This window comes from Leopardus geoffroyi, chromosome B3, assembly GCF_018350155.1.
Source record: "Leopardus geoffroyi isolate Oge1 chromosome B3, O.geoffroyi_Oge1_pat1.0, whole genome shotgun sequence".
NCBI classification, from domain to species: Eukaryota; Metazoa; Chordata; class Mammalia; order Carnivora; family Felidae; genus Leopardus; species Leopardus geoffroyi.
In genome coordinates, this window is record NC_059337.1 from 4,136,890 (window position 1) to 4,163,827 (window position 26,938).

At 47.8% G+C, this 26,938-nt stretch overlaps 1 protein-coding gene across 8 annotated transcripts in view; it reads left to right on the plus strand.

The window, feature by feature from the left end:
- FSD2 (fibronectin type III and SPRY domain containing 2) overlaps nt 1–26,938 on the plus strand; it is a 44,623-nt gene that overhangs the window by 745 nt on the left and 16,940 nt on the right. For 3 of the 8 annotated variants that reach the window (XM_045448620.1, XM_045448627.1, XM_045448621.1), the window contains 8 exons: nt 33–80; nt 1,510–1,859; nt 2,343–3,016; nt 19,690–20,360; nt 20,494–20,589; nt 22,353–22,583; nt 23,834–23,856; nt 24,817–24,938. In XM_045448620.1, the coding sequence (XP_045304576.1) occupies nt 19,749–20,360; nt 20,494–20,589; nt 22,353–22,583; nt 23,834–23,856; nt 24,817–24,938 (1,084 nt within the window). In that variant the 5' untranslated portion in view covers nt 33–80; nt 1,510–1,859; nt 2,343–3,016; nt 19,690–19,748. Of the gene's footprint in view, nt 1–32; nt 81–1,509; nt 1,860–2,342; nt 3,017–4,195; nt 5,084–19,689; nt 20,361–20,493; nt 20,590–22,352; nt 22,584–23,833; nt 23,857–24,816; nt 24,939–26,938 lie in introns of those variants that run through there. The other 5 variants (XM_045448623.1, XM_045448625.1, XM_045448622.1 and 2 more) reach the window with 5 other exon arrangements.

The following is a 26,938-nucleotide window of genomic DNA, read 5'->3' on the forward strand; positions in this document are numbered from 1 at the left end:
GGCAACAAGACGGCCCTGGTCTCTCTGTCCAGGAAACGCACAGTGTAGACGGAGAAACAGCGTCTGTCAGCTTCCATCCTGTGAGTGCACCGGGAAGAGGGGGTGGTTGGGGAGGGGCGGGGGAGATGCCCCGGAAGCCGCGAAGCCGCGAGGAGGAGCCCTTCGCCAAGACAAGGCTCCTGCGGGCTAGATGCGGGAACCGGAGAAAGAGCTTTGAAGGTTGCGAGCTGGGAAAGCATGGAATTAGGTTTGCACTTGCTGTTATGGCCAAAGGAAAACAACGACGAACCAGGGCCAGCCTGAAGCAATGGTTAGGACATCTCTCCCCACGAAGATGATCCAGGGTATCTAGAAAACCCTGTGGAATGTAGCTTTAAGGTCTAAAGTTGCCTCTGTTCGAGCTCCTCGCCTTGACTGCCCCGGTAGACTCACAACCGCTGGGCTTGCCATTCTTCTTGGAGAGAGGAGGGATTTGTTTTTCCTCAAACCATTTTTAAGTATATTATCTTAATACGATTTACTTACAACTCTTTTTTTAATTTAAATTTTAGTTAACATGCAGTGTAGGTTTCAGGAGTAGAATTCAGTGATTCATCACAACAATAATTCTTTAATAGTCTCTTTTAATATCTTGTATATTCTTTACAATATGTCTTTTCACTGCATTTGTTTTATGCTATTTTATCCTTTTGAGTAGCCTTTCCAATTTATTTGCTTTGTCAAAATGACACTAGCAGGCTTTCTAATTATAAGAGTAATTTCTATTTTTGTGTATGTGAGGGAAGGATGTTTGTATATTCTTAGAAAAAAATATGGACAAACCTAATAATTGTTGTTACCAGGATACATGCCTGCTTTATATTCACTTTATGGTTCTTTTGGAGTATTTACCTTTCTCTGAGCCAAATATCATATATTATTAATAAAAAATGAAGATTCCAGGGGGAACCCGGGTGGCTCAGTCGGTTGTGTCGGACTCTTGATTTCGGCTCAGGTCATGATCTCACGGTTCTGAGTTCCAGCCCCTCGTCTAGCTCAATGCTGACAGTGTGGAGCCTGCTCAGGATTCTCCCTCTCTCTCTGCTCCTCCCCTGCTTGTGCTCTCTCTGTCTCTCTCAAAAATCAATATTAAAAATATATATATTTTAACTATATATATAATTGTTATTAAAATAGGTACCATCAAAGACATAAAGAAAAAAGTAAAATAATTCAAAAGAGATAAACCCTGCTCTTATTTTTTGTGTGTATCGTTATATATAATGTCATATGTATTTCTATATTATGCTACATATGCTATATTCATGTTACATATCGTATATTTATATATTTATATTATAGATTATATGTAGTACATTTGTATATTTCTATTATAAATATATATCATCTGGGTAATATATATATGATATACTGCAATGAGATTTTACAAACTTTTTTTTCTAATTACAGGTATATTGTGGGTATTTTCCACATAAAAAGTAGACATCTACATTACTATTTTTTTGAGAGACAAAGAGAGAGAGTGCACATGGGGGAGAGGGGCAGAGGGAAAGAGAGAGGGAGAAAATCCCAAGCAGGCTTCGCACCGAGCATGTCTCAATCCCCCGACCCCGGGATCACAACCTGAGCTAAAATCAAGACTTGGACCAACCAAACCACCCAGCCACTCTACATTATTTTTTTTAATACTTGCCCAAACTGAGCTGAGCCAGGGGAAGTAGCTGCACTGGGTCCCTCTGCATCCCAGAGTTTGCGGGACCAAGGATGGGCCTGCCCCCTAAGATCCAGATGTGAGCCAGCATGAAGACAGCGTCAACAAGGAGTCATCTAGATCCCGCCTAAGAGAGCCAACTGCATGGGTGAGGAGACCTCATTTGAGAGCTCTTGGAGGTGGCTCACCGGGCCCCAGAAGGGGAATGCAAGGGACCCCCCGGAACAGAAGGGTTTTCAGCCTGGTTGCGGGAACTCAGGAGAAAGGTCTCCGTGATGGGAAACTCCAGAGATGTACAAAAACTCCCCATGAGGGAGGGAGGGGGTGCATGGGAGAGAGAGGCATGTATATACACACAAGTGTGCAAGAGAGAGCTCTAAGCACCTGCCAGCCCAGAGAGCCTGACATTAGCACCCACTGTGGCATCAGCTCCGATAGGAGCTGTCTTATCACCTTGGCGCCTCCGGCCCTGGCGTGCCACCAGCAGCTCAGGGAGGAGGTGCGGGGAGAAGAGGCAGCCCTTGTTCCCCCTTTCCCGGGACAGACTTCCAGATGAAGAGGCCCAGGCTGGGTAGGAGAGAGGATTCTGATACTGGCTAAACTAAGTTTGACTTTTCCATCAATATTCCAGACCATATCTTCAGTTACCGAATGGAGACTGTGCCTTCAAACGACCCTAGGACTGAATGTCACCGAAGAGAGAGCAGAAAGCTCTGGGTCTACTGGATTTTTACCCGGAGAGGGGAATAATTCCCACCATGAGTAAATGGTAAAGGAATGGCGAGAGGGGAACAAAAATGAAGTTGCGTTCGATTACCGTCAGAGTTGTGCTTGTTCAAAACATTTTGGACAAAGACCCTCAGCCCGCGAGGAGGGTGCACAATACGAGGGCTCTCGGAAGCCCTCCTTCTCTGCAGGGCCTGTGGCGCCCCCAGCCCTCTGTACGTGACCAACCACCTGAGCAGCTCGGTGGGGCTACAGGCCTCAAGTCCTCACAGTAAATGAAGAAGCTGGGGGGGAGAGCACGTGACCTCGCCCGGTGTCACTTGAGCAGTAAGAGGTGGCAGGACAGCCGAGGCAGGTCTATATTTGGGCTTTCACTCACGGCAGGCGTTGCTATTTGCAGTGGGAGTCAGCTCATGTTACCCGGCTTGCAGAGTCCCCGCTGTAAAACAGGGCCTTCAGGCACGCAGAGGTCACCCGGAGGGAAATCCTGTCCCCACTGAAGGCAGAGCAGTTTTCTAGCCCTTCCCCGGAGTCCTCAGAGGTAAAAAAAAGAAGAACTACGGACCCTTAAATCAGCAGGCAAGTTTTTGAATACTCGTTATTTTTCTCAAGTGAAAGGTATTGTTAGAAACTCAGTAACTTAATGCCACAACGTGAATGCAATATCTTTCCTTCAGGGGAAAGAGGTGTCATCTTCAATTGCAGGTGTGTAAATGACAGTAAACAGTGTGAATATTTCCTGTGCCTTCCCGTGGCGTAGACTCGCCTTTACTGAATGTGGTATTGGTACAGGGTGTGAAAGCCGCTCGTGCAGATAGAGGCTGGCGACGCTTGCAGTGTGTCCTTAGGGTATTTTTAGTGCAGGGGCCCGTCTGTAGGACACTTTGGAACCCTAAATAGTGTTATCATCTGGCTGTGGTAGCGGGAGGATAAATACATTTAATTTTAATCTGCATGCGCCTCCCAACAAATCATAATTTCGCGTTTGGTTTCAAATAGGGGAAAAAAAGCAGTATCGTAATCGTTTTTCACTCACTATTGCAAACCCCCTCCTCCCACAGAAAGTTTCCGGGTTTGGGCTACGTCTGTAAAAGCTGATTTGAATTATTTTGCATAACTGTACGGCCAACACTTAAAAGCAAGTTTCTGAAATTATAGGCAAAATTATGTTTGTGCCCTTCTGGGCTCCCTTTGGGGGAAAGAATTCACAGCTTTCCGTAGATTCCCGGAGGCGCTCAGGTCCCATAGAAGGTTAAAAACGATTTTTGGGGGGGACTTTTCTAATTAACGCACAGGGACACACCCCCCATATAAGACTTAAGCCAAAGTCTTTTTGTTGTTGTTTTGACCGCAGCTCTATGGCAGAGAGTAGATGTCTAGCTACCGTATTCTTTATAGGCTGCGACTTCCTGCTTTCTTTCTCTAAGCTTCCATTTCATCATTTATAAAATGACAATTTAGTGTTACCGTTCCTTTCTCCCCAAATTCTAAAGGTTTTGTTAAGAAACCGGAAGAGTCTGGGGGCGCCTGGGTGGCGCAGTCGGTTAAGCGACCGACTTCAGCCAGGTCACGATCTCGCGGTCCGGGAGTTCGAGCCCCGCGTCGGGCTCTGGGCTGATGGCTCAGAGCCTGGAGCCTGTTTCCGATTCTGTGTCTCCCTCTCTCTCTCTGCCCCTCCCCCGTTCATGCTCCGTCTCTCTCTGTCCCAAAAATAAATAAACGTTGGGAAAAAAAAAAAAAGAAACTGGAAGAGTCTGGACGCTGAGGAGGAAAGCAAGTGTCAGCTCTGGGGGTGTGTTGCAAACTCCTGCTCTGGTGCAGAGTGCCCAGACCGGTGTGTGTGTGTGTGTGTGTGTGTGTGTGTGTGTGTCTAAGGGGGAAATGCTGGCATGGAAGAATTCGTCCCCATTAAGATTTATTCTCAATGTTTTCCAGTCTTCTTACTTGTGTAAAAGTCCAATTTGGTGTTTCAATCTCCAGCTTCCGGTTGACAGAAGTTGTCAGCATGATTTATTGGTAATACAGAATTCTGGTTTTCTCCCTTTAGGTAGCACACAGAAACGTGTTATTTTTAGCCAGCTGATCCGGGGTCTGTAGGTGAGATGGTTTAGTGGAAAACTGGGTCTGATCCAACTCTTCATCTGCCTGGCTACATATCCAGCATCCAGCCCCGGGGCTGGACACAGAGGAGCCCCAGATCACCCCTTGTTAAGTGAAATTGGCCACGGCAAGTCCTTTATGTTTGCAGAAAGTCAATTTTGCCGTCCTAAAATCAGGGAATTGAATTAGATCCTCTCCAAGGAACCCTCCATCCCTAGAGTCCTACACCTCTCCCTAGGCCCCTTGGAGGCTCTCGCTGTGAGGACAGGCAGCCTCACAGCCAAGGTCTGTGCCTGGGTATGAGGCTGTCCTGCGTTCATGCCTACTCCTAGCTTTCCAAGGGACAGAATGATCCTACTGTGGCGGCAGGTGGCTCCACCAGATGCCTGACCCTGGTCCTCACCCTTTGTGAGTGACCAGGTGCAGGACTCCTAACCTCACCCAGGTGAGAGAGGCCGAGGTCCAGATAATGATAATAGCAGCCACCACCACAATAATGACAACAGGTGACCTGTACTGGGGACTTACTTGGAGCCGTGTGCTATGGTAAGCATTTTACATACCTTATGTTATTTCCTCTAAATGCTAATTTTATGACATAGGAACTGGTAATAAACCCATCTCACGGGCTCATGAACGTAAGGCCCAGAGAGGTGATTTTCCCAAGGCTGCACCGCAAGGACGTAGCAGGGACAGAACTTTCTGAATCCAGAAGGCAGTGAACTTAGAGAAGGGAGAAGGGTGGGTGTGGGGAGTGTTATCAGGAGATTGAATTGGTAGAACCAGAATCAGCATTAATTGGGCATTAGTCACATTGGGTGATGGGGCGCCTGGGTGGCTCAGTTGCTTGAGCGTCCGACTCCAGTTCAGGTCGTGATCTCACTGTTGGTGAGTTTGAACCCCACGTTCTGCTCACTAATGTCAGGCACAGAGCCCTCTTCGGATCCCTTGTCTCCCTCCTTCTGCCCCTTCCCCGCTTGTGCTGTCTCTCTCAAAAATAAAATGAAATAAAACATTAAAAAAAAATCACACCGGGTGATGTCAGGGATGAGCTCCTGGTCTCTGGTTTGGGTGCTAAAGGGAGTAGGCGTCGTGCTGTGCTTTATGGATGTTATGCGTGCGGCGGCCCTCGTGAGGGTGTGACAGGCAGTGGCCACGGTGCAGGCGCAGTTGGGTGGGGAAGGGCGGGTGGCCGTCAGGAGGAAGGGCAGCCCGCCAGGGCCTCAGATGGGACTTGCATGGGAGAAGCCCGGGCGTGGTCAGAAGCAACCGTGGTGTCCACTGCGGAAGGCGAGGCTGTTTGGGGACGTGGAGCTAGGGCATGGGGGGGGGGGGTGCCCGGTGCCCAGGGGAGTTGAGACTTGGCAGTAATGGAGCCCTCAGAATGCGGGACATGCCGACTTACCACTTCTGCCAGAGTGGCGGGCAGGCAGCTGTGCTCACGCTGGGCTGCCATGCTCCCGAGATGCTGGTGGGACACACGGCCAGCAGACTGTAGAGATGAGGTGGCTTTGAGAAGATCCCTGCCTACGAGGTGGCACTCAGCTGTGACAGCGGGGCACCACAGCAGGAGTATTTTATTTAATCCACACAACAAGTAGCCTCCACTTACAGATGAAGAAGCTGGCTCAGAGACGCTGAGAGATGAGGTCACGGTCGCATCCTGAGACCGGCGTTGACCCCAAAGCCCGTGACCTTTGTGGCCCGAGCCGTTACCGCCTTCAAGCGCTTCCCCTGCCGGGAACTTTGCTGGGCGTTTACTCATTCAGAGTCGGCTTTAGCCAGGCTGTGTGTCAGACACCCCCCAGGCCCCAGCTTCCTGTAGCAGTGGCACGCGCTTTCCATACTCCCCCGCTTCGCTGAGATGCAACTGACAGGTGACCTTGTGCGAGTGTGAGACGGACGCTGCGGTGACGCGATGCGCGCATACGCTGGGAGATGGTGACCACGACCAGGTCGCTTGCCTTCAGTAAGGTCCTTCACCTCCCGTAATCACCCGTCTCTGGTGCACGGTGGGAACATGAAGCATGCGGCGCGGTGTCGTCGACCACGGTCACCACGCGGCAAATCAGATACCGCAACTCACTCGTCTTGCACCCGGAAGTTTGTTTGGCCGACATCTCCCCGTTTCCCCCACTCACCAGCCCCTGGCAACCACCATTCCAAGCTCTGTTTCTGAGAACTCAGCTTTTCTAGATTCCGCACGTAAGTGAGATCATACGCTTGCTCTCTGCTGTATTTCTCTGCCGACTCATCTCCTTTAGCTTAATGGCCTCAATGTCCATCCATGTTGTTGGAAATGGCAGCATTTCCTTCTTTTTATGGCCGAATAATATTCCATTGTGTATCTTCTTTATCCATTCATTTGTTGGTCGACATTTTGGTTGTTTCTGTGTCCTGCCTATTGGGAATAGCACTGCAGTGAACATAGGAGTAGAGATATCTCTTTGAGATCCTGATTTCACTTCCTAAGAAGTGGGATTGCTAGATTGGTAGTTCTATTTTTAATTTTTTGAAGCCCTTCCGTACTATTTTCCATAATGGCGGTACCAGTTTATATTCCCACCAACAGTGAACAAGATCCCGCCATTGTTTCTGATTGTTTTTCTGATCCCGCCATTCTGACAGGTGTGAGGTGCTTCTCATTGTGGTTCTGATTTGGGTTTTTCTGATATGAGTGATGTTGAGCATCTTTTCATGCACCTGTTGGCCATCTTCATGTCTTCTTTAGAAAAACAGGGCGCCTGGCTGGCTTAGTCGGTTAAGCGTCCAATTTCAGCTCAGGTCATGATCTCACGGTTCGTGGGTTCAAGCCCATGTGGGGCTCTGTGCTGACAGCTTGGAGCCTGGAGCCTGCTTCGGATTCTGTGTCTCCCTCTCTCTCTGTGGCCCTTCCCTGCTCACACTCTGTCTCTCTCTCAAAAATAAATAAAAATTCAAAAAAAGTTAAAAAAAAAGGAATGTCTAGAAAAATGTTTACTCATGTCGTCTGTCCATTTTTCATCAGATTATTGTGGATTTTTGCTTTTGACTTGTATGAGTTCCTTACGTATTTTGGATACCAACTATCGTGTAGACAGCTTGCACGTATTTCCTCCTATTGCATAGGCTGCCTTTTCATTTTGTTGATCGTTTCTTTTGCTGTGTGGATGTTATTTTCAGTTTGATGTTGTCCCACTTGCTTATTTTTGCTCCTGTTGCTTGTGCTTCTGCTGCCACATCCAAAAAGTTGTTGCCAAGACAAACGTCGAGAACCTTTGTCCCTTCTTTTCTTCTTTTTCTTATTTCTATTTTTTTTTGGTCCCTTATTTTTTTCTAGGAATTTTACAGTTTCATGTCTTACATGTAAGTCTTTAATCTATTTTGAGTTAATTTTGGTGGGTGGCATAAAATTGGGGTCCGATTTTACTTCTTTGTGTGTGATTGTCCAGTTTTCCCAGCCCTGTTTACTGAAGATGCTGTCCTTCCCCACAACGGGATAGTTCGGATTCTGTAGGCAGCCAGACGTGCGGGAGAGCGAAGGCAGTATTCAGAGCCCCCGAGGACACAGGCCCTGACTGTTTTGTTGACCTGTAGAGGATGTGGGGTCACAGGATGGATCGGGACTGGGAAGAAGGCAAAGTGGTGCTTCCATAGCTGGACGGCCCCATTGGCCTTGGGAACCATTCCAGGGAGACGTGAGCCAAAGTAGGGGCAACGCACATGCTACTCGGGAGTGTCTCGCACACGTGGGTGCGGATGTGGAGGGAAGGCTTCCTGGTCCACCTCAATGCTAGTTTTGCTAGGTTGCAGACTCATGGTAGGGAGATGTGTCCGACTTCACTTGGAGCCACACCCTTCTCTCTGTCCCTAAAAGAAGCCACGTTGTGAGGACATGCCAGGACTGCCCCCGCCAGTGTGATGGTGGGCAGGTTCTTACAAGTAACCCAAAAGAACATCCGGGCTCTGGGGTCTTCATAAGTCATGGATGCTAAGGAGGCAAAGCCCCGGCCCCGGAGCCTCTTGCTTTGTGATGCTGCCTCTGGGCACAACCTTCGTTCATCCCCTCCTTCAACCCAGGGGGTGGACCAGGTCCCCACGGACTTGTGGGTCGTTCAGGACATGGTGACACTAGTGCCCTGTGTGGTCATGGTTGGTGCTCGGCCTCAGCAGACGTTACTGAAGTGATGCTTACCGTTGTCTTCGGTGTAAGAGTTTTGGAGCATCAGAGAATGGGACTGAAGCTTTCGTGACCCTTCAGTGTGATGTGCCCAGCGTTAGAGCCTCTGGAGTAAAGTTTCCTTAGGCGGATCCCAACCCCAGAAACTAGTCGCCTGCATGGTATGAGGTTAGGATAGCAGTGCCTTTGTCCCTAATGGCTGCCCAAAGTCTGCCTCTCCGTGTGGTGCTGAGGGCCAGTGGAAAAACAGCATCCTGTGTGAACTTCAGAGGGAGAGAGGGAAGAGGCTGGATTCCCAGGGGCTCCCCAGGGCCGAGCCTGTGTAGTTCACGCCACACAGAAGGCCAGCGGTTGTTGTGTTCAGTCTTGCCATCAGCAAAAGCCGAGGTGAGCCCGCTGGGGGATGGGTGAGGGGCTTGCAAGGAGGGTTATGGCTAGGATTCAGTTGGAAGAGTGACGTTTGTTACAGAGCCCAGATAAAGAGAGGTGGTTGGGGGCTTCCCCAGGTTAAAGGTAGAGCAGGTCTCCATTATTGGGATCCAGAAACTACTATTAGCCTTCTTTTTTTTTATTATTATTAAGTTTACTTTAGAGAGAGGGAGGGGCAGAGGGAGAGAGGGAGAGAGAGACTCCCAAGCAGGTTCCATGCTTAGCATGGAGACCGACATGGGGCTCTATCCCATGACAGTGAGATCATGACCTGGGCCAACATCAAGAGTTGGACACTTAACTGACTGGCCACCCAGGTGCCCCCCCCCCACCTTTTAAGTAATTTCCATGCACAGTGTGGCTTGAACTTACAACCTTGAGATCAAGAGTCACATGCTCTGCTGACTGAGCCAGCCAGACACCCCTACTGTTAGCCTTCCTAACGCAAGGCCAGATGCGGGACAGGGTCAGTCCTCTGCGTCCCTCATCACCACCCTTGGCCTTTCCCTGTGCTCACAGGACAGAGCTGGGAGGACGTGAGGCACACAGCACGAGGAGTCTGGTGGCCGTGTCCACGAGTAAGGAGGGAGGACTGGGCCACGAGGGGCAAAGTGGCCTCTCTGACCAGAACACGGGCCGAGTTCTTTTCCCTGGGGGAATGGGAGAAGAGCTCAGTGATCCTTGGTCTCTGCAGACAGAGGCTGAGGAACAGGGAAGAAACTGAAAGCCTAGAGCAGGATTGTGCAGCGAGGGGATCGGGACCAGAGAGTCATCACAGGCGTTAAAGGTCCGAGCACGGAGGGGCGCCTGGGTGATTCAGTTGGTTAAGTGTCCAGCTTTGGCTCAGGTCATGATCTCAAGGTTCGTGAGTTCGAGCCCCACATCAGAGTCTATGGCGTCAGTGCAGAGCCGGCTTCGGATCCTCTGCCTGCCCCACCCCCCTCAACAATAAATAAATAAGTAACAATTAAAAAGGATCAAGGCCAGAGCATGGAGAGGCAAAGGAAAGTGGGTTCTCCGGTTGTGTTCCAGGCCACTGGGCCTTCAGGCATCTCCTGGCGTGGCCTGTGAGGCGATGGCAGGCATGTGGCTTGGGAGATAGGTCGCGTGTCCCACCACACATCAGGGTGGAGAAAGCGAGAGGCTCTGAGCTCCACCGGGCGGTGTCGAGTCTGGGGAGGCCAGCGGTGCTCAGGAAGGCTGCGGCCCCTGCAAACCTCTGCCTCTGCCTGGAGCAGAGATTAGGGCCAGAGATGAGGATTTGGAGCCACTGGCAGAGAGGGGGCCGTGCAGCCGCGACAGTGGACAAGATCACCTGGGGCAGGTGGAGGGGGAAACAGGAGCTGGGCTGGAAGTCTGGGGAACGCCGGCCAGAGGAGCGGCCGAGGGTGGGCCTGGGAAAGAGGTCAGCCGTCCCACAAGGAGGTGGCAGGCTGAGCTGGGTCAAAAGGATGGAATGTCACAGAACAGCCAAGAAAGCGCGGGCCAGTGTCCATGGATTTCACAATCAGGCCATCAGAAAATGCTCTGGTTTTAAAAAGGCAATCAAAAACGGAGAAGGAAAGAAAAACGAATGGCATTTCAAAACAAATTTTTTTTTGAGAGAGAGAGAAAGAGAGAGTGCATGAGCACGTGTACAAGTAGAGAGAGGGTCTCAAGCAGGCTCCATGCCCAGTGCAGAGCCCAACGAGGGGCTCAGTCCCACGACCCTGGGATCCTGACCTGAGCCGGAATCCAGAGTTGGACCCTTAACCGACTGAGCTACCCAGGCGCCCCCAGCATTTTTTACCACTTGGAATGGTGATTAAAAGGACAGTCTGGGGGCACCAGGGCGGCTCGGTCGGTTGAGATCTGACTTCGGCTCTGGTGGTGATCTCATGGTTCATGAGTTTGAGCCCCGTGTCGGACTTCTCACTGTCAATGCAGAGCCCACTTCAGATCCTCTGTCCCCTTCTCTCTCTGCCCCTCCCTGCTCATGCTCTCTCACTCAAAAATAAATAAAACATCTTAAAAATAAAAAGAGCGGTCTGTCAGCAGAGGTCCCAAAGTCCCTCACTGCCGAAAGACGAGCACTGCCTATAGGGGAGGCCACTGAACCGGACTCCTGGGCGCAGCTGCAGAGCAAGGACTTAGACAAACAGCTGGCAGCTGGCTCTGATCTCACAGGTGGACATGGCAGGGGCTGTTTGGATCGTAATAAACGTTACGACTGGGGGGCAGGGGGAGGGAAGTGCTAAACTGTATCTTTAAATTTGTGTTTGATTTTGTTATTTTCCTCGAAGACTGATGGCATGCGTGCCGTGTTGGAATGTTTAGTAATAGTAGTTTGTTAAAAAGGCATTAGGTTTACCACAATTCTTTTTTGTTTTTTAAGAGAGAGAAAAAGAGAGAGGGCACAAGTGAGCGAGGGGCAGAGAGGGAGAGAGAGAGAAGCAGGGCTTGTGCTCACTCAAGGCCGGGCTCGAACTCTCTCTCTCTCTGTGTCTCCCTACAGACACAGAGTCTGAGGCTCTGAGCAGTCAGCACAGAGACTAATGTGGGGGTCGAACTCATGAACCGTGAGATCATGACCTGAGCTGAAGTTGGTGGCTTAACCAACTGAGCCACCCAGTTGCCACCACCCCCAATTTATTTTTAATGGAGGCATTAGGAACTGGATTGTGGTGATAGTTGTACAACCTGAGGAATTTACTAAAAATCACTGGATCGTGTACTTAAAGCAGGTAAATTTTATGGTATATAAATTATATTTAAATTAAGTTCTTTTCTTTTTTTTTTTTTTTAATTTTTTTTTTCAACGTTTATTTATTTTTGGGACAGAGAGAGACAGAGCATGAACGGGGAGGGGCAGAGAGAGAGGGAGACACAGAATCAGAAACAGGCTCCAGGCTCTGAGCCATCAGCCCAGAGCCTGATGCGGGGCTCGAACTCACGGACCACAAGATCGTGACCTGGCTGAAGTCGGACGCTTAACCGACTGCGCCACCCAGGCGCCCCATAAATTAAGTTATTTTCAAAATAGATTAGAGAGTAAGATAAGTAGCTCACAGAATTCCTGGTTTTATGTAGGAATATGTTGTTGATAAAGCGCATTGTGGGTTAATTTCAATAGTAGAGCAGTCTGGTGGATAGAAATTTAGGCCGGTATTTGGACATCAACTGCACCCGTTGTGATTTGTGCCGTTAAATGAAACAAACAAACAGCTTCTCTGAACTAAAAAAAAGATGCTTTTTTCTGTGTGGATTAGTGGTATTCAAACTTTTTTTGTTTGCAAACTCCCTTAGAACATTTACATTATCTAAAAATTTTCATCAAAAATTTAAATAACCTTGGATTAGGTAAGTTTCTCTGATATGATGCCAGAAATACAAGCTAAAAGGAAAAAAAATAGATACATTGGACTGCATCCAAATTAAAAACTCCTGTGCTTCAAAGGACACCTTTAAGAAAATGAAAAGGTCAGGGTGCCTGGGTGGTTCAGTTGGTTGAGCGTCCGACTTCAGCTCAGGTCAGGATCTCGCAGTTTGTGAGTTCGAGCCCCACGTCGGGCTCTGTGCTGACAGTTCAGAGCCTGAAGCCTGTTTCAGATTCCGTGCCTCCCTCTCTCTGTCCCTTCCCTGCTCATGCTCTGTCTCTCTCTGTCTCTTAAAAATGAATACACATTTAAAAAAAATTAAAAAAAAAAAAGAAAATGCAAAGATCATCTACAGAATGGGAGAAAATATTTGCAAATCATACATCTGGTACAGGACTTGTATCTAGAACATGTAAAGAACTCTTACAATTCAACAACAGGCAACTCAATTTAAAAATGGGTGTATTAGGTTCTCCAGGGAAACCGAATCCAGTAGGGAGGTGCGTGTAAGTGTGTAAAGAATGCGAGAGAGACATTTATTTTAAGCAACTGGCTCATGCCGTCATGGAGGCTGGCAGGCGCAAAATCTGCAGGGAGGGTTGGCAGTCTGGAGACCCAGGGAAAAGCCAGTGCTGCAGTTCAAGTCTGAAGGCCATCTGCTGGCGGAAGTCCTTCGTGTGTGAGAAAGAGCCACCTTTGTTCTGTCAAGCTCTACAGCTGATTGGATGAGGCGCACTCACGGTATGGAGGGCAATCTGATTTACTCAGAGTCCACCAACTTAAATGTCAATCTCTTCCAAAAAACACCCTCACAGAAACATCCGAAATACTATTTGACTAAATATTTGGACACCATGGCCCCACCATGTTGACACATAAAATTAACTATCACAATGCACAAAGGATTTGAATAAACATTTCTTCGAAGGTAATCTACAAATGTCATACGTGCATGACAAGATGCTCTACATCATTTGCCATATGGGAAGCGCCCATCAAAACAACAATGAGCTATCGCTTCACATCTGCTAGGATGGATCCAATCAAAAAGATGGACAGTAGCAAGTGTTGACTAGGACATGGAGAAATTGGAACCCTCCTACACAACTGGTGGGAACGCAAAATGGTGCAGCCACTGTGGAAAAGAGTTTGGCGGTTCCTCAAAAGTAAACATTGGGGCACCTGGGTGTTTCGGTTGGTTAAGTGTCTGACTTCGACTCAGGTCATGATCTCACAGTTCGTGAGTTCGAGCCCTGTGTCGGGCTCTGTGCTGACATGTCGGAGCCTGGAGCCTGCTTCATATTCTGTATTTCCCTCTCTCTCAGCCTCTCCCCCCCCCATCAAAAATAAATAAACATAAAAAAATTTCTTTAAAGGTTAGACATAATTACCACATGACCCAGCAATTCCACTCCTCAGATACACCCAAGAGAAATGAAGACCTATGTCCATATGGAAACTTGTACATGAATGTTCGCAGCAGCATTATTCATAACAGTCAAAAAGTGAAACAACCCCGGTACCCATCAACCAATGAGTAGATAAATAAAATATGTTATAGTCCTACAATGGAATATTATTCAGCTGTAAAAGGGACACGTTGTACAACATGGATGAATCTTTGAAGTGTTATATTCAGTGACAAAAAGCTAAACACCAAAGACCACGTATTGTGTGATTCCATTTACATGAAATGTGCAGAATGGACAAATAGAGACAAAGTAGATAGTGTTTATCAGGGGCTGGGGGAGAGGGAAATGAGAGGCTGCCAAGGAGTATGTGGTTTTTTGGGGGGTCATGGACATGTTCTGGAATTGGATAGCAGGGATGAACACGTAACTCTAAGTTGCCTGAAAATATTAAATTGGTAACTTAAAAAGTTTAAACTTATGGTGTATAAATTATATCTTAATAAAGCCATTAATTGGGGCGTCCGAGTGGCTTAGTCGGTTGAGGGTCCAACTCTTGATTTCAGCTCGGGTTGTGATCTCAAGGTTATGAGATACAGCCCTGTGTTGGGCTCTGCGTTGGGCGTGGCGCCTCCTTAAGATTCTCTCTCCCTCACTCTGCTTCTCCCCCCGCACTCACACACCCACTCTTTGAGTCTACAGCATCTGTATGTAAGCGCTTTCCAAGGGGTACATGGACAGTGATAGTTTGAAGAGCATTAGGTTCCAGATGCTTAACATAATAATCTAATCTTTCCCAGAGCTGCTCCCCTTTGAAATGGGCCAGCAGTTCTGTGTTCACAGTATCCCTTCCTCTCTTTGTTACAAAAGTGAACCTGCCCCTCTCACTTCTCCTGAATATTGCATTGCCTATAAGATTTCATGGCCTTGGAATTTAAAAACCTCCAGGGGCCTAAAGGGAAGGACAGTTTGAAGTATTGGTATCAGTGTTACTAGGGATAAACAGAGGCATTTGATAATGATAAAAGGGGCCAATCCAGCAAGAATATATGACAGTTACATATGCACCTAACAACAGGGCACCAAAACACATGAAGCAAAAACTGACGTAAATGGAAAAAGAGACTAGTTGGAGATTCCAATACTCTACTTCTGATAACTATCTGATAACAGAACAACTAAGAAGAAGACCAACAAGGAAATAGAGGACACGAATAATACTATAAGCCAGGTGGACTTCACAGGCATCTAGAGAACACCCCCCCCCCCGCCAACGACAGCAGAGTGCACATTCTTCTCAAGGCAATAGAACGTTCTCCAGGATAAATCAAATGCTAAGGCAAACTTCAATAAATCTAAAAGGATAGAAATAATACAAAAACATACTCTCTGACCACAACAGGACGCTATCAGAAATCAATATGTGGAAATTTAAAGTACGCTCCTAAACAACCAACATATCGAAGAAGAAAGCAAAAGGAAAGTTAAAAAATAGTTCAAGGTAAATAAAAGCAAAGATAAAACACACGAAAAGTTTTGCCGTGTTATTGGGATGTAGCAAAAGCAGTGCTTAGAGGGAAACTTATACCTATAAATGCCTGTATTTAAAAAGAGGATCTTAAATCTGGGGTGCCTGGATGGCTCAGTCAGTTGAGCATCCAACTTGGGCTCACAGTTCGTGAGCTTGAGCCCTATAAAGGGCTCACTGCTATCAGTTCAGAGCCTGCTTTGGATCCTCTGCTCTGTTCCCCCCCTCTCTTCCCCTTCCCTGCTCACACTCTGTTTCTCAAAAATAAATAAACTTAAATCAATAACCTAACCTGCTACTTTACACTGAAAAAAGAAGAGGAAACTAAACAAAGCAAACATAAAGCAGGAAGTCATAAAGATTATAGTGGAAATTAATGAAAAAGCGAATAGAAAAACAGTAGAGAAAATCCAAAGAAATCAGCAAAACTGACAAGCCTTGACTTCGATTGACCAAGAGAGAAAGAGAGAAGACTCACATCACTAGAATCAGAAATGAAACAGGGGACATTATTACCAGCCTTACAGAAATAAAAAAGATTAGAAAGAATACTATGAACAATTGTATTCCAATAAATTAGATCACTTAAATGAAACGGACAAATTCTTGGAAGGATACAAACTACCAAAACTGACTCAAGAAGAAATTGACAATATGAATAGGCCTATAATAAATCAAGAGACTGAATTAATAATAAGGAAAAAAAAACCTCACAAAGTCCAGATACCTTCACTGGTGAATATTACCAAACATTTAAAGAAGAATTAATACCCATCCTTCACAAGTTCTTCCAAAATATAGAAGAGAAGGGACATTTCCCAAATTATTCTATGAGATGAGTATCACCCTGCTACCAAAACCAGCCAAAGATATTACAGGAAAAGAAAACCACAGGCTAATCTTTCTCAGGAATCTAAATGCAGAATTCCTCAAAATTTAGTAGCAAACTGAATCCAGTCACATACAAAAAAAATTCTATATTATGATCAAGTGGTAATTATCCCAGGAATGCAAGGTTGGCTTAACCTCAGAGTTGGCCATGAGTTCTTAGATACAACACCAGAAGCACAAGTAACGAAAGAAAAAATAAAGTAGACTTCATCAAAATGAAAACCTTTTGTGCTTCAAAGGTCACCATCAACAAACTAAAAAAGCAACCTACAAGATGGGAAAAAAATATCTGCAAATTTTTTATCTGATAATGGACTAGTCTCTAGAATATATAAAGAAATCTTACAAACAACCAATTAAAAATGGGCAGACTATTTGAATACACATTTCTCCAAAGAAGATATACAAATGGCCAATAAATACATGAAAAAATACCTGACCTCATTATTCATCAGAGATCTGCAAATCAAAACCACGAGATACTATTTCACACCCACTAGTATGGCTACAATAAAAAAAAATCAGAGGGGCGCCTGGGTGGCTCAGTCAGTTGAACATCTGACTTCAGCTCTGGTCATGATCTCATGATTCGTGAGTTCGAGCCCCACGTCACACTCTGTGCTGACAGCTCGGAGCCTGGAGCCTGCTTTGGATTCTGTGTCTCCCTCTCTCTCTACCCTCCCCCACTCGTGCTCTGTCTCCATCTCTCCCAAAAATAAATAAACATTAAAAAAGTTTTTTTAATCAGATAATAACAAGTGTCGACCAGGATGTGGTGAAATCAGAGCCTTCATACACTGCTGTAGGAATGAAAAAATGGTGCAGCCCCTTTGGAAAGCAGTCTGGCAGTTCCTCAGAAAGTTAAATGTAGAGTTACCATTTGACCTAGCAACCCCACTCCTAGGTATATACCCAAGAGAGATGAAAACATATATCCACACAAAAACTTGGACACAAGCATTTTAGAAGCATTACTTATAATAATCAAAAGGTGAAAAACGACCCAAATGAAAAGAGAAGCATGCAAACAAGCTGATGCATGTATAAATAAAATACGACATACCCATACAATGGAATATTATCTAGCTCTAACAAGAAATGAAGGGCACTTGATTCACACGCTACAACATGGATGAATCCTGAAAACATGATGCTAGGAAAGAAGCCAGTTACCAAAGACAATATATGATTCTATTTATGTGAAGTGTCTCGACAGGAAAATCAATAGGGACAGGAAGTGGATTAGTGGTTGCTTAGGGCTCGGGAAAATGCAGGAATGTGATGGTAGCTGAAGGGTATAGAGTTTCTTTTTGAGGTGATGAAAATGGTCTAAAACTGACTATGGTCATTGTGGCTCCTTTTTTGTGAATCTACTAAAAATCATTTGAATTCTACACTTCTGACAGGAGAATTGTATGATACGTGAATTCTGTGTCAGCAAAACTATTATAAAAAGTAATCTCACATAATGGCGGTTATGCACCAAGAAGAAAGCAGGGACTTTGGAGTCCAATAGACTGTGTAATCCAGGTCCTCCAAGAAGCGGGCACCATATGGGATTGGATAGATAAGAATTTTATTAAGGGAAGCACTTGTGTGAGATAAAATGGGGAGGGAGCTAGGAAAGGTTGAGAGAGCTGTCAGACCATGATGCAAGTCTGACCCCGGGTGAAGGAGACAGGGAAGGATGGTTTAGAGGAATCACCCTAGTCTGCCATGCACCCCAAGAAAGTTTTGGCAAGGCCGTCGAGGAGTCTCCCAGCCAAAGTTTGCTGTCAGAGGAGTTTTGTGTCACACAGAAATGGATCTGCCTTAGTGTCCCTGCTACACTTTGTCATTGGACGGAGATGCCCATGGGAGATGTGTCCTCCATGCAGCTGTGATGATGGATTGAAGAGTGCAGCCGAAACATCTGGTCAACTGAGCTCCCCTAGAGTTGGACACGTGTCAGGCACTGTCTCACGGCCGCCACACAGACTAGGGTTCAAATCCCAGTTCAACAACTTACTAACCATATGACCTTGCACAAGATACCCTCTCTGAGCCAGTTTCCTCATCGGTAAAATGGGGATAATAGCAGTGCCTAACACGCAGGGGTATGTATATAAATTGCCAAGCACAGAAAAAGCACATAGTAAGTGCTCAGTAAGTCGTAGCTGCTACTAATATTGTATTTACTACTTCGACCATTATTATTTCTCTCTAGATTTTACATACCTCCACTAAATGATAAATATCACAGTCTGTATATAATGAATATTCTGTTTATTTTACTTAGTATCATATTGTAAGTCTTCTTCCAAGTAATCACTTGCTCTCCCTAACATTTTGAAGTTTGCATTATATTCTGGAGAGTATACATAACCTAGTTTACTTAACTCTTCTCCTAATCATTAGGGGTTTACAATTATTTTTTTCGGTCATAAAATATTTTGTGGAGTACACGGGTGGTTCAGTCAGTTAAGCATGGACTTCGGCTCAGGTCATGATCTCTCAGTTCGTGAGTTCAAGCCCGGCATTGGGCTGTGTGCTGACAGCTCAGAGCCTGGAGCCTGCTTCGGATTCTGTGTCTCCCTCGCTCTCTGTCCCTCCCCCATTCAGGTGCTCGCTCACTCGCTCTCTCTCTCCCCAAAATAAGTAAACATTTAAAATTAAAAAAAAAATAAAATAGAATGTTTTGTGATGGATATTTTTATATAGAAATATTTTTGCCCCTGTATTTGATATTTTCCTTCAGGGTCCTGATGAGGATTATTAGCTTAAAGAGTGTGAACATTTTTAAGGCTCCTGATCCACAACGTGCAGTTTGCTGTGCAGAAAGCGGGGGCTGGTGTACATTCAAACCCACAGCATGTGAGAGTACTGACTTCTGTGTACCCTTCCCCAGCCTTGGGTCTCGTTCTTATATTTCTAAATATTTGCCTACTGGGAAGGCAAAATGGCATCTTATTTGTTCTCTGTGACTCATAAGGATGAGCCATTTCCCAAATGTTTTTGCACAAGTGATTATTTTGTGAATTGTCCTCGCACGCTAATTTATTGAGATCTTAATTTTTTTCAATCCATTTATACAACTTGTCTGATAATAATTGCCTGAGACGCTTCCCATGATTTTGCCTCTGTTTTAACCGTGAGGAGTCTTGTGTGGGTGAAACCTATTGGCATTTCTTTATTTCTGGTCTCCTTTAAGCCGAGAAAGCCTCCTTCCTGGAGAAAGCAAACCTCTCTTTGCAGATGGTTCAAAGTAAAATCACGGCTTAGCTGCTCAGATGATTTTTTCTTTTTTTTAATTGTGAATGAGTCGAGCCCAGTCTAGTGAGTGACCAATTGCTGGGATGGCCTTCTCAGAAACAGGGTTTCCTCCTCTTTCTGTGTTCTAGGACCCAGGACACCCACTAGGAGGCGCGCGCGCGAGGAACTCTGTGGGTGCAGAGGCGCGATGGACGGGGAGGCTGGGGGGGCGCCCGAGGTGCACAGGTCCCCGGCTCCCAGGGACTTCCACTTCTGTCCCACGGATCTGTATGACTCCGAAGGCCGGCTGCGGCTCTTCCCAGAAGAACACACGCGGACGGGAAGACAAGTCCCCGCCGAAATGACCAGCGAGCCCGGGGGGGCGGCCCCAGGTAAGGCCCAGAGCGACCTGGAGGAGGAGGTGCAGGAGCTTGTGGATTTGTACGCGCTTGGAGGTGGTGGCGAGTGGGGCGCGGAGCTCGTGGATGGAAGCGCGCCGCGCGTGGAGGTCTCGGAACCCCGGCTGCACCTGTCCCCGGCGGGGGCGCAGAGGGACTGGCGGCTGGGCGCCGAGGCCGAGGACCCGGGCTGCTTGGGCTGGGGCGCGGCCGGCCAGGACCTGCGGGAAGCCTACAGGTACGCGCACGGCCGGGCCAGCGAGGAGTACGAGTGCTACGTCATCCCCGAGGAGGAGGACGAGGACGAAGCCGCCCTGGTCTTCTGTGTCACTTGCAAAGCCCCAGTAAGGGCGTGCGAGGTTTCGGATGCGCACGGAGAGCATGAGGTGACCCCCCTCAGCAAGGCCCTGGAAAGCGCCAAGGTAAACGGGACTCCTTAGTTCTCCTGACAGTGCGTTTGTGTCTCAAGTAGGCGGGCAGGGAATGAATTTAAAGCGCCTCCTACGGAAGAGAGCAAAGAGCATTAATGTCTCCTTGGGATCCTCTGTTTGCTAGGACGAAATTCACAAAAACATGTTCAAACTGGAAAAGCAGATTCTCGAGATGGAGAATTTTGCAAATCACTTGGAGGAGGTTTTCATCACCGTGGAGGTAAGAGCAGGCGCGGTGACGCCCTCAGACACACGTGGCTTCCGCCACGGCTGGGTCAGCAGCTGTGACTGGTGTGGGTTAGAGAACTGCCCGCTTCTCGCCCTTTCCCCTGCCCTCCCAGGGGACCTTGGGCATCCACCTGGTGGAAACTACCTGTCCTCATCCCCTGCTGAACCGGAAGCTCTCCTGGGGAGGCAGGGTCTCCTCTGTCTTTCTATCCTCAGTCCTGCTGCGAGGGTGGGGCTCTCGCATGGCCCAGCCTTGACGCGGCATTGCAAGACACCCGCCCTTCCTGATTATTTTCCCCAGCTGTGATGTTTCTCGTAAGATTAATACGCTTCTGTGCCTGTCACCAAACCCGTCACAGTCACAGTCCCCTGAGTGTACCGAGTAGCATGGCATACACTGCTGTGATGCCTGCACTCAGCCTCCCCGTCCAGATGAGGCTAAGGACCAGGACTTTGCACCTGCCTTCTCTGCCTGTGGGTGCTCTACCTGTATTAATAGACTGTATCTCCAGGAACACCTCGTATGAATTCGCTAAGCCCCAGGCCCCTGTCCCAGGAAGCTGGAACTTCTTCATCCCCAGTCTTAAGAGGGAGGACTATGCGCTAATCCCGTCTGCAGGGCACGGGGACGGAACGAGGGACAGAGGTACAGCCACCAGGACAAAACTCTTTACACTCTCTCTGCCCGCTCATCTCAGGTCAAAGTACCCTCACCCTCGGTGAGGACTCTGATTTTCCCTTTTACACCAGCACTGGGGAGTCCCCCACTGCTTTTCCTTCTCTGCTGCCATTCTGAGCAAGTCTTGGACACGTAGAAGATGTTCAGCAAATACTCCCTGAGTCATCGAGAGAGCCTCTGCTTTGGAAATGTCTCCGTTACCTGGCAAGGGTGACATCCGTCACAACCCACGAAGCTTTCCCAGGCTTCGAATCTAAGAGGACCAGTAGTCGACAGGATTTAATTAACATTACTCATCCCCTGTGCCCCTGGATTGCTCCCTCTGCCTTCCTACGTTTTCTCATCTATTAGGCGGGACCATCTGGCCACGGCCCCCACTCCCCTCCCCCCTCCCCTTCCCCCTTCACCTTTCTCTTAGTTGATGTGAGGATCTGTGTGATCCTGGCGTTTGTAGGATGCAGGCATCAGGAGGTGGAGGTGAGTGTCGTGAGATGCTGGGGGTTCAGGAGGGAAGGCTAGGTAGGGTTTGCCCAGGACAGACATCTCCGTGGATGTCTGCAGTCCAGGGATACAGTGGCAGGTTGACTCATCTCTGACCATCTTCCTGGGAGGTGGCCATGACGGAGGTGGCGTGGGGCTGGGGATGGGGCGGGGGGAGGGGAGGGAGGATTGCAAAGTGCTGCCAGGAGTGAAGACAGTGCTTCTCGTTAAGGTTATCCCAGGGGCTCGGGTGCCTGGGTGGCTCAGTTGGTTAAGCGTCTGACTCTTGATCTCAGCTCAGGCCTTGATCTCAGGGTTGTGAGTTCAAAGCCCTGTGTTGGGCTCTGCGTTGGGCTCCATGGCTGAGTGTGAAGCCCACTTTAAAAAAAAAAAAAAAAGATTATCCCAGGGGCTCTAACCATAGACTCCTGGTCCCAGCTCCCGCTGTACCCACCCCACCATCCTGGCAAGCGATGATAAGAAAAGGGTGGGGTGACTGAAACATCTCTGGGTAGGTATATTTTCATGCCTCAAATGACTCTGTAGTCGACACACCACGTTCGCTAAAATAACGGCTGAGGTCAACCGTCTTGCAGGAGAACTTTGGAAGACAGGAACAAAATTTTGAGTCACATTTCAATGAGATTTTGGAAACACTTGCTCAAAAATATGAAGACAAAATACAAGCTCTCGGAGAGAAAAAGAAAGCGAAGTTGGAAGCCTTGTATGGACAACTGGTCAGCTGTGGGGAAAACCTTGATACCTGTAAGGAACTCATGGAAACCATAGAGGAGATGTGTCACGAAGAGAAGGTCGACTTCATAAAGGTCAGTCAGTCGTGAGGTGAAATGAGATCATGAACCGAAGTGACAGTATGGCGGGGGTGGGTTAGATTGTCCCCTCTCTGTCTGGAGGTGTTGCCGTTGACCTCTGTGGATCAGCATCCATTTGGTTCCTGGATGTTCACGAACATCCATTTGGTTCCTGGATGAGGTGGTCACCCGTGTCTCTGTGCGCTCCGCCATGAGTGGCCGAGCAGACTCAAGCACGGCTGACCCCTTCCCTCCACCATTACTCAGACAACACCAGCCTTCGTTCCTTTGTCCCAGAGACCTGTCCCCTCACCAGGGAGCTGAGCAACATCAGCGCTCTGAGAGTTTTCTGGTCACCTCAGATGGCCTCTCAGAGCTCTGAGGAGGAGGCAATCCAGGCTAAAAAGGCACCTCCGACTCTCCAGTTACCAGGGCACCAATTTTAAATCTTTGTAAAGTCAAACATGCAAAAAAAAAAAAAAAAATTCATTTCTTAATTTTCTTGAAATCCAATTAAATCTGACCTCAAGGCCCCATGCTGCTGGGATGTGGGAATTTCAATCTCAGTCAGAGCTGAGGTCCTCTTTCTTCTCAATGTCCCACAGGAATATGGCACAGTTGTGGTGTCCAGGATGTGGGGCAGGGGCCTTCAGCCTCTGGAGCTGCCCCGTTGCCAAATATGGCTTCCACCCTCACCCCGCCCATAGTGGTCCCTCAAAGCCCAACAGCGCTTCCTTCCTGCCGTGCTTGGGGCAAGGGACCTGTGACAAGCTGGAAAGCAAGTATGCAGACACCATTAGAGCCTTCAATACTCAGATCTTTTGAACCACTGGTCCCACAACTTCGCTGTATCCCAGAGACATAACCCCGAATGTGGAGAAAGTGATAGGTGTGAGAATGTTCTTCTCACTGTTATTTGTGATGATGAAAAATGAGAAACAACCAAAATGTCCCTCAACAGAGGAATGGTTAAGTAAACGATGGAACTTCCATTCCGTGAACGGTTCTGCAGTCTTTCAAACTGGTGGGCCGAAAGACCATTTGTGACACGGGGGTCCTTCCATAACCTCCCTGGGGGGACGCAGTCGTCCGGAAGAGACCCACAGGCAGCCTGAGAGTGGTTTTGTTAGTGGGGGATATGGCTGTTACTTTTTCCCCCCCTAATTTCCAAGTTTTAAAATGTGCTTATATCACTATATAGTTTGAAAAATAAATTTATTTTCGAAGTCAACTGAGTATTTTCTCCTTCCCCTCCTCCTTTTTAGGATGCTGTGGCTATGGCTGACAGGTAATGCTTTTGTTCTGACTCACATCTTCTTTCCCGTCTCTTGCTCCTCTAGATACAGATAGACTCAGCTCCCCTTGGGAAGATGCTCCCAGTTGCACTTTTCATGTCTGCCCCTGCGATCCAACAGCGCTGGCTTCGGGGGGACGATGGTCACTAGGACCCGCTAGTACCAAATCTCAGACGGCCCAGCCAGCAAGCCTGTGGCCAGGTCACCCCGTGAGCCAGGAGGAGCCAGGGTCCAGTGCCTCCCCCATCCGCGAGCTGTGCCAGGACCCAGACTGTGTACTGCAGAAAGCACACACGTTGTAGAGTCAGACAGGAGTTCAAATCCCGTTACCCCCATGACCCTGGGCAAGTCCAACCAGTCTAGGACTCACCTTCCTTATCTACAGACAGGGATAGTTTTACGGGAATTAAACGAGACAGTGTCTGTAAAGCCACATGAACATTGAAGCTTGATGACATAAGGGGTAAGAAGCAAAAGACAGACCTGGTTTCAGAGTCCGCCCCTGCCACCTACAAACCCTATGACTGCCAGGAAGCAGGTGCAAGAAAACTCATAGCCCCAGTCTACCGTCAGCGGGTTGAGTACGCTCGGCCCCTTGGAGAAGAAACCCCAGAGTCTGTGCGTGTCGGGGCCTGGGGCGGCGGGGGGATGGCAGCTTCCGGGTCAGCACCTGAGAGGTCTTCCAGAGGGTGGAGATCTGGAGCTGTTAGGCACTTGCCCCCCAAATGGCCCACCCCTCCCCCTCCCCTCTAAGGCACAAACCAATTCCTCCATCCCCACTGGGGACCCCCTGGGTCAGTCACCAAAGCAGATAGCAGCCAGCAGCATGTCAAAGAAATAAAACTTCAGCAAAGAGGCCCTTCGCGTTTATTACTGGTGACCCAGCACTGTAGACACACACCCTAAGGAGCATGTCCCTTCGTTCTTGTGAGCATGGCTTTTTATACCAACAGACTGGGAAAATTCTTGAATACAGAAACAGACGTGGAAATCTCTGCGCAGCCTGACTTTGAAGACCAGACCTTGGACTTCTCTGATGTGGAGCAGCTAATGGGCTCCATTAACACCATCCCAGGTGCATATTTCGCCTGTGTGCATACTTCATAGAAAGTTCCAGGTCCCTGAGCTTTGAGTTAGAAATTTTGATGGCTAAAAAAACCCCGTAAATATTTAGAAACAGGTTTTTTCTTTTCTTTTCTTTTTCTTTCTTTCTTTTTTTTTTTCTTTTTGCTCTAATCTCATGTCTTCATAGCTTGCAATGGTGAGAACAGAGATGGAGACCCCTCCCCCCGGGGGGAAGTGCCCACCCTCACTTTCCAGGGAGCCAACATCTGGCGCTGGGCAACCTTGAAATATTTTTTATTCATAGCCTGCCCAGATTCATAAACCCCTGTTCTCCTGCCTGAGTTACTCCTGGCAAGTAGCCCGAGTACTTATTTACTTAGCACAGTGGCTAAGAGATGAGCTTTGGGATCTTATGGAGCTGGTAAGAATCCCAGCCCTTCCACTTCCTAGCTGTGTGACTCTGGACAACTTACCTAACTTCTCTGAGTCTTGGTTTCCTTGTCCACATAATGCCTCATGGGGATATGGTGGGAATTGCACAAGGCAATGCATGTGAGAGCACGTCACATGGTACCAGGTAGCTCTTAAAATATTATTGTGGGGGCGCCTCAGTGGCTCAGTCAGTTAAGCATCCAGGTCACTTGGTTTCAGGTCAGGTCATGCATGATCTTGTGGTTCATGAGTTCAAGCCCCGTGTTGGGCTCTGTGCTGACAGTGCGGAGCCTGCTTGGGATTCTCTCTCTCCCTCTCTCTCTGCCCCTGCCCTGCTCACTCTCTCTCTCTCTCTCAAAATAAACTAATAAACTTGAAAAATATTCTTGTGATTACTTATTTTTCTAAATGTATTAATTTTTTAAGTTTATATATTTATGTTGAGGGAGAGAGAGAGAGCGCGCGCTCGAGCAGGGGAGGAGCAGAGAGAGAAGGAGAGAAAGAATCCCAAGGAGGCCCCACACTATCAGTGCAGAGACTGATGCTGGGCTCAAACTCACAAACTGTGAGCTCATGACCTGAGCTGAAATCAAGAGCCCAATGTTCAACCGACTGAGCCACCCAGGTGCCCCTACTGTGATTACTTATTTCTAAGAATAATACTGTAATTCAGCTTTTTTTTTGTTGACTGCTCACCATTTCCTCATCAACACCCAACTACTTTGTAAAAATGTTGTACATATCATTTTAGATTTTTCCTTTATACAGATTTTTTTGAAATAGGGAATTTATTCTGTTTTGTAACCTGCTTTTTAATCAAAATTTTGATTAATATTTCTTGTACTGTAAATCCTTCTGTAACATCATTTTAATGGGTATATACCTTAGTTTGTTTACTTGATTCTCAACTGGACTGGCTGCTGGGATGTTTCTAGGTTTTTCACCACTAGAAACCACACTGTAATGGATGTGCTCAATTAGAAACCTCGGAGGCCACTCTTAGACTCATGATTCACAGAGTGATCTCACTGAACTTCGATGTCCATTGGATGATCCTTCCCCTTCTAAGGGGTGGTGCTGCCCAGATAACTAGGCCCAGGTATTTGGAAGGAAAGGCATGATCACCCAAGTCGGTGCTTGAGAGATGCTTACACTTCTCTTCACCGCCCCCCCACCCCGCCCCAGGTCCAGGTCTTGTGCAGACCATCACCTGGAGCCTCCCGGTGGGCTGCCAAGCCCAGGGCCACCCCTCTTCTCACTGCAGCTCCCACCCTTCTTGCTACGGGGCTGTCCCTCGAGGGTATAGACGGGCACCCTCTGTACATCCTGGATTCCGCCGTTAGGTTCTTTCTCTTCCTCCTCTCCTTTGTCCCGTTAGGACCTTCCAGGTCCTGGCCAGAGAGGAAAGGCTGAGCTGCAGCTAGGAAACACCTTCAAGTTTAGTTGTGCTCTTTCTTACCTGGACGGAGCAATGTCAAAATCGGAAGCCAAGGTTGTTCCGTAAAGTCTGGGTTGCGGGCAGGCGCTGCCGCGGGAGAAGAGTCCGTAGAGGAGAGACAAGGAGGGTTTCTCGGTTGT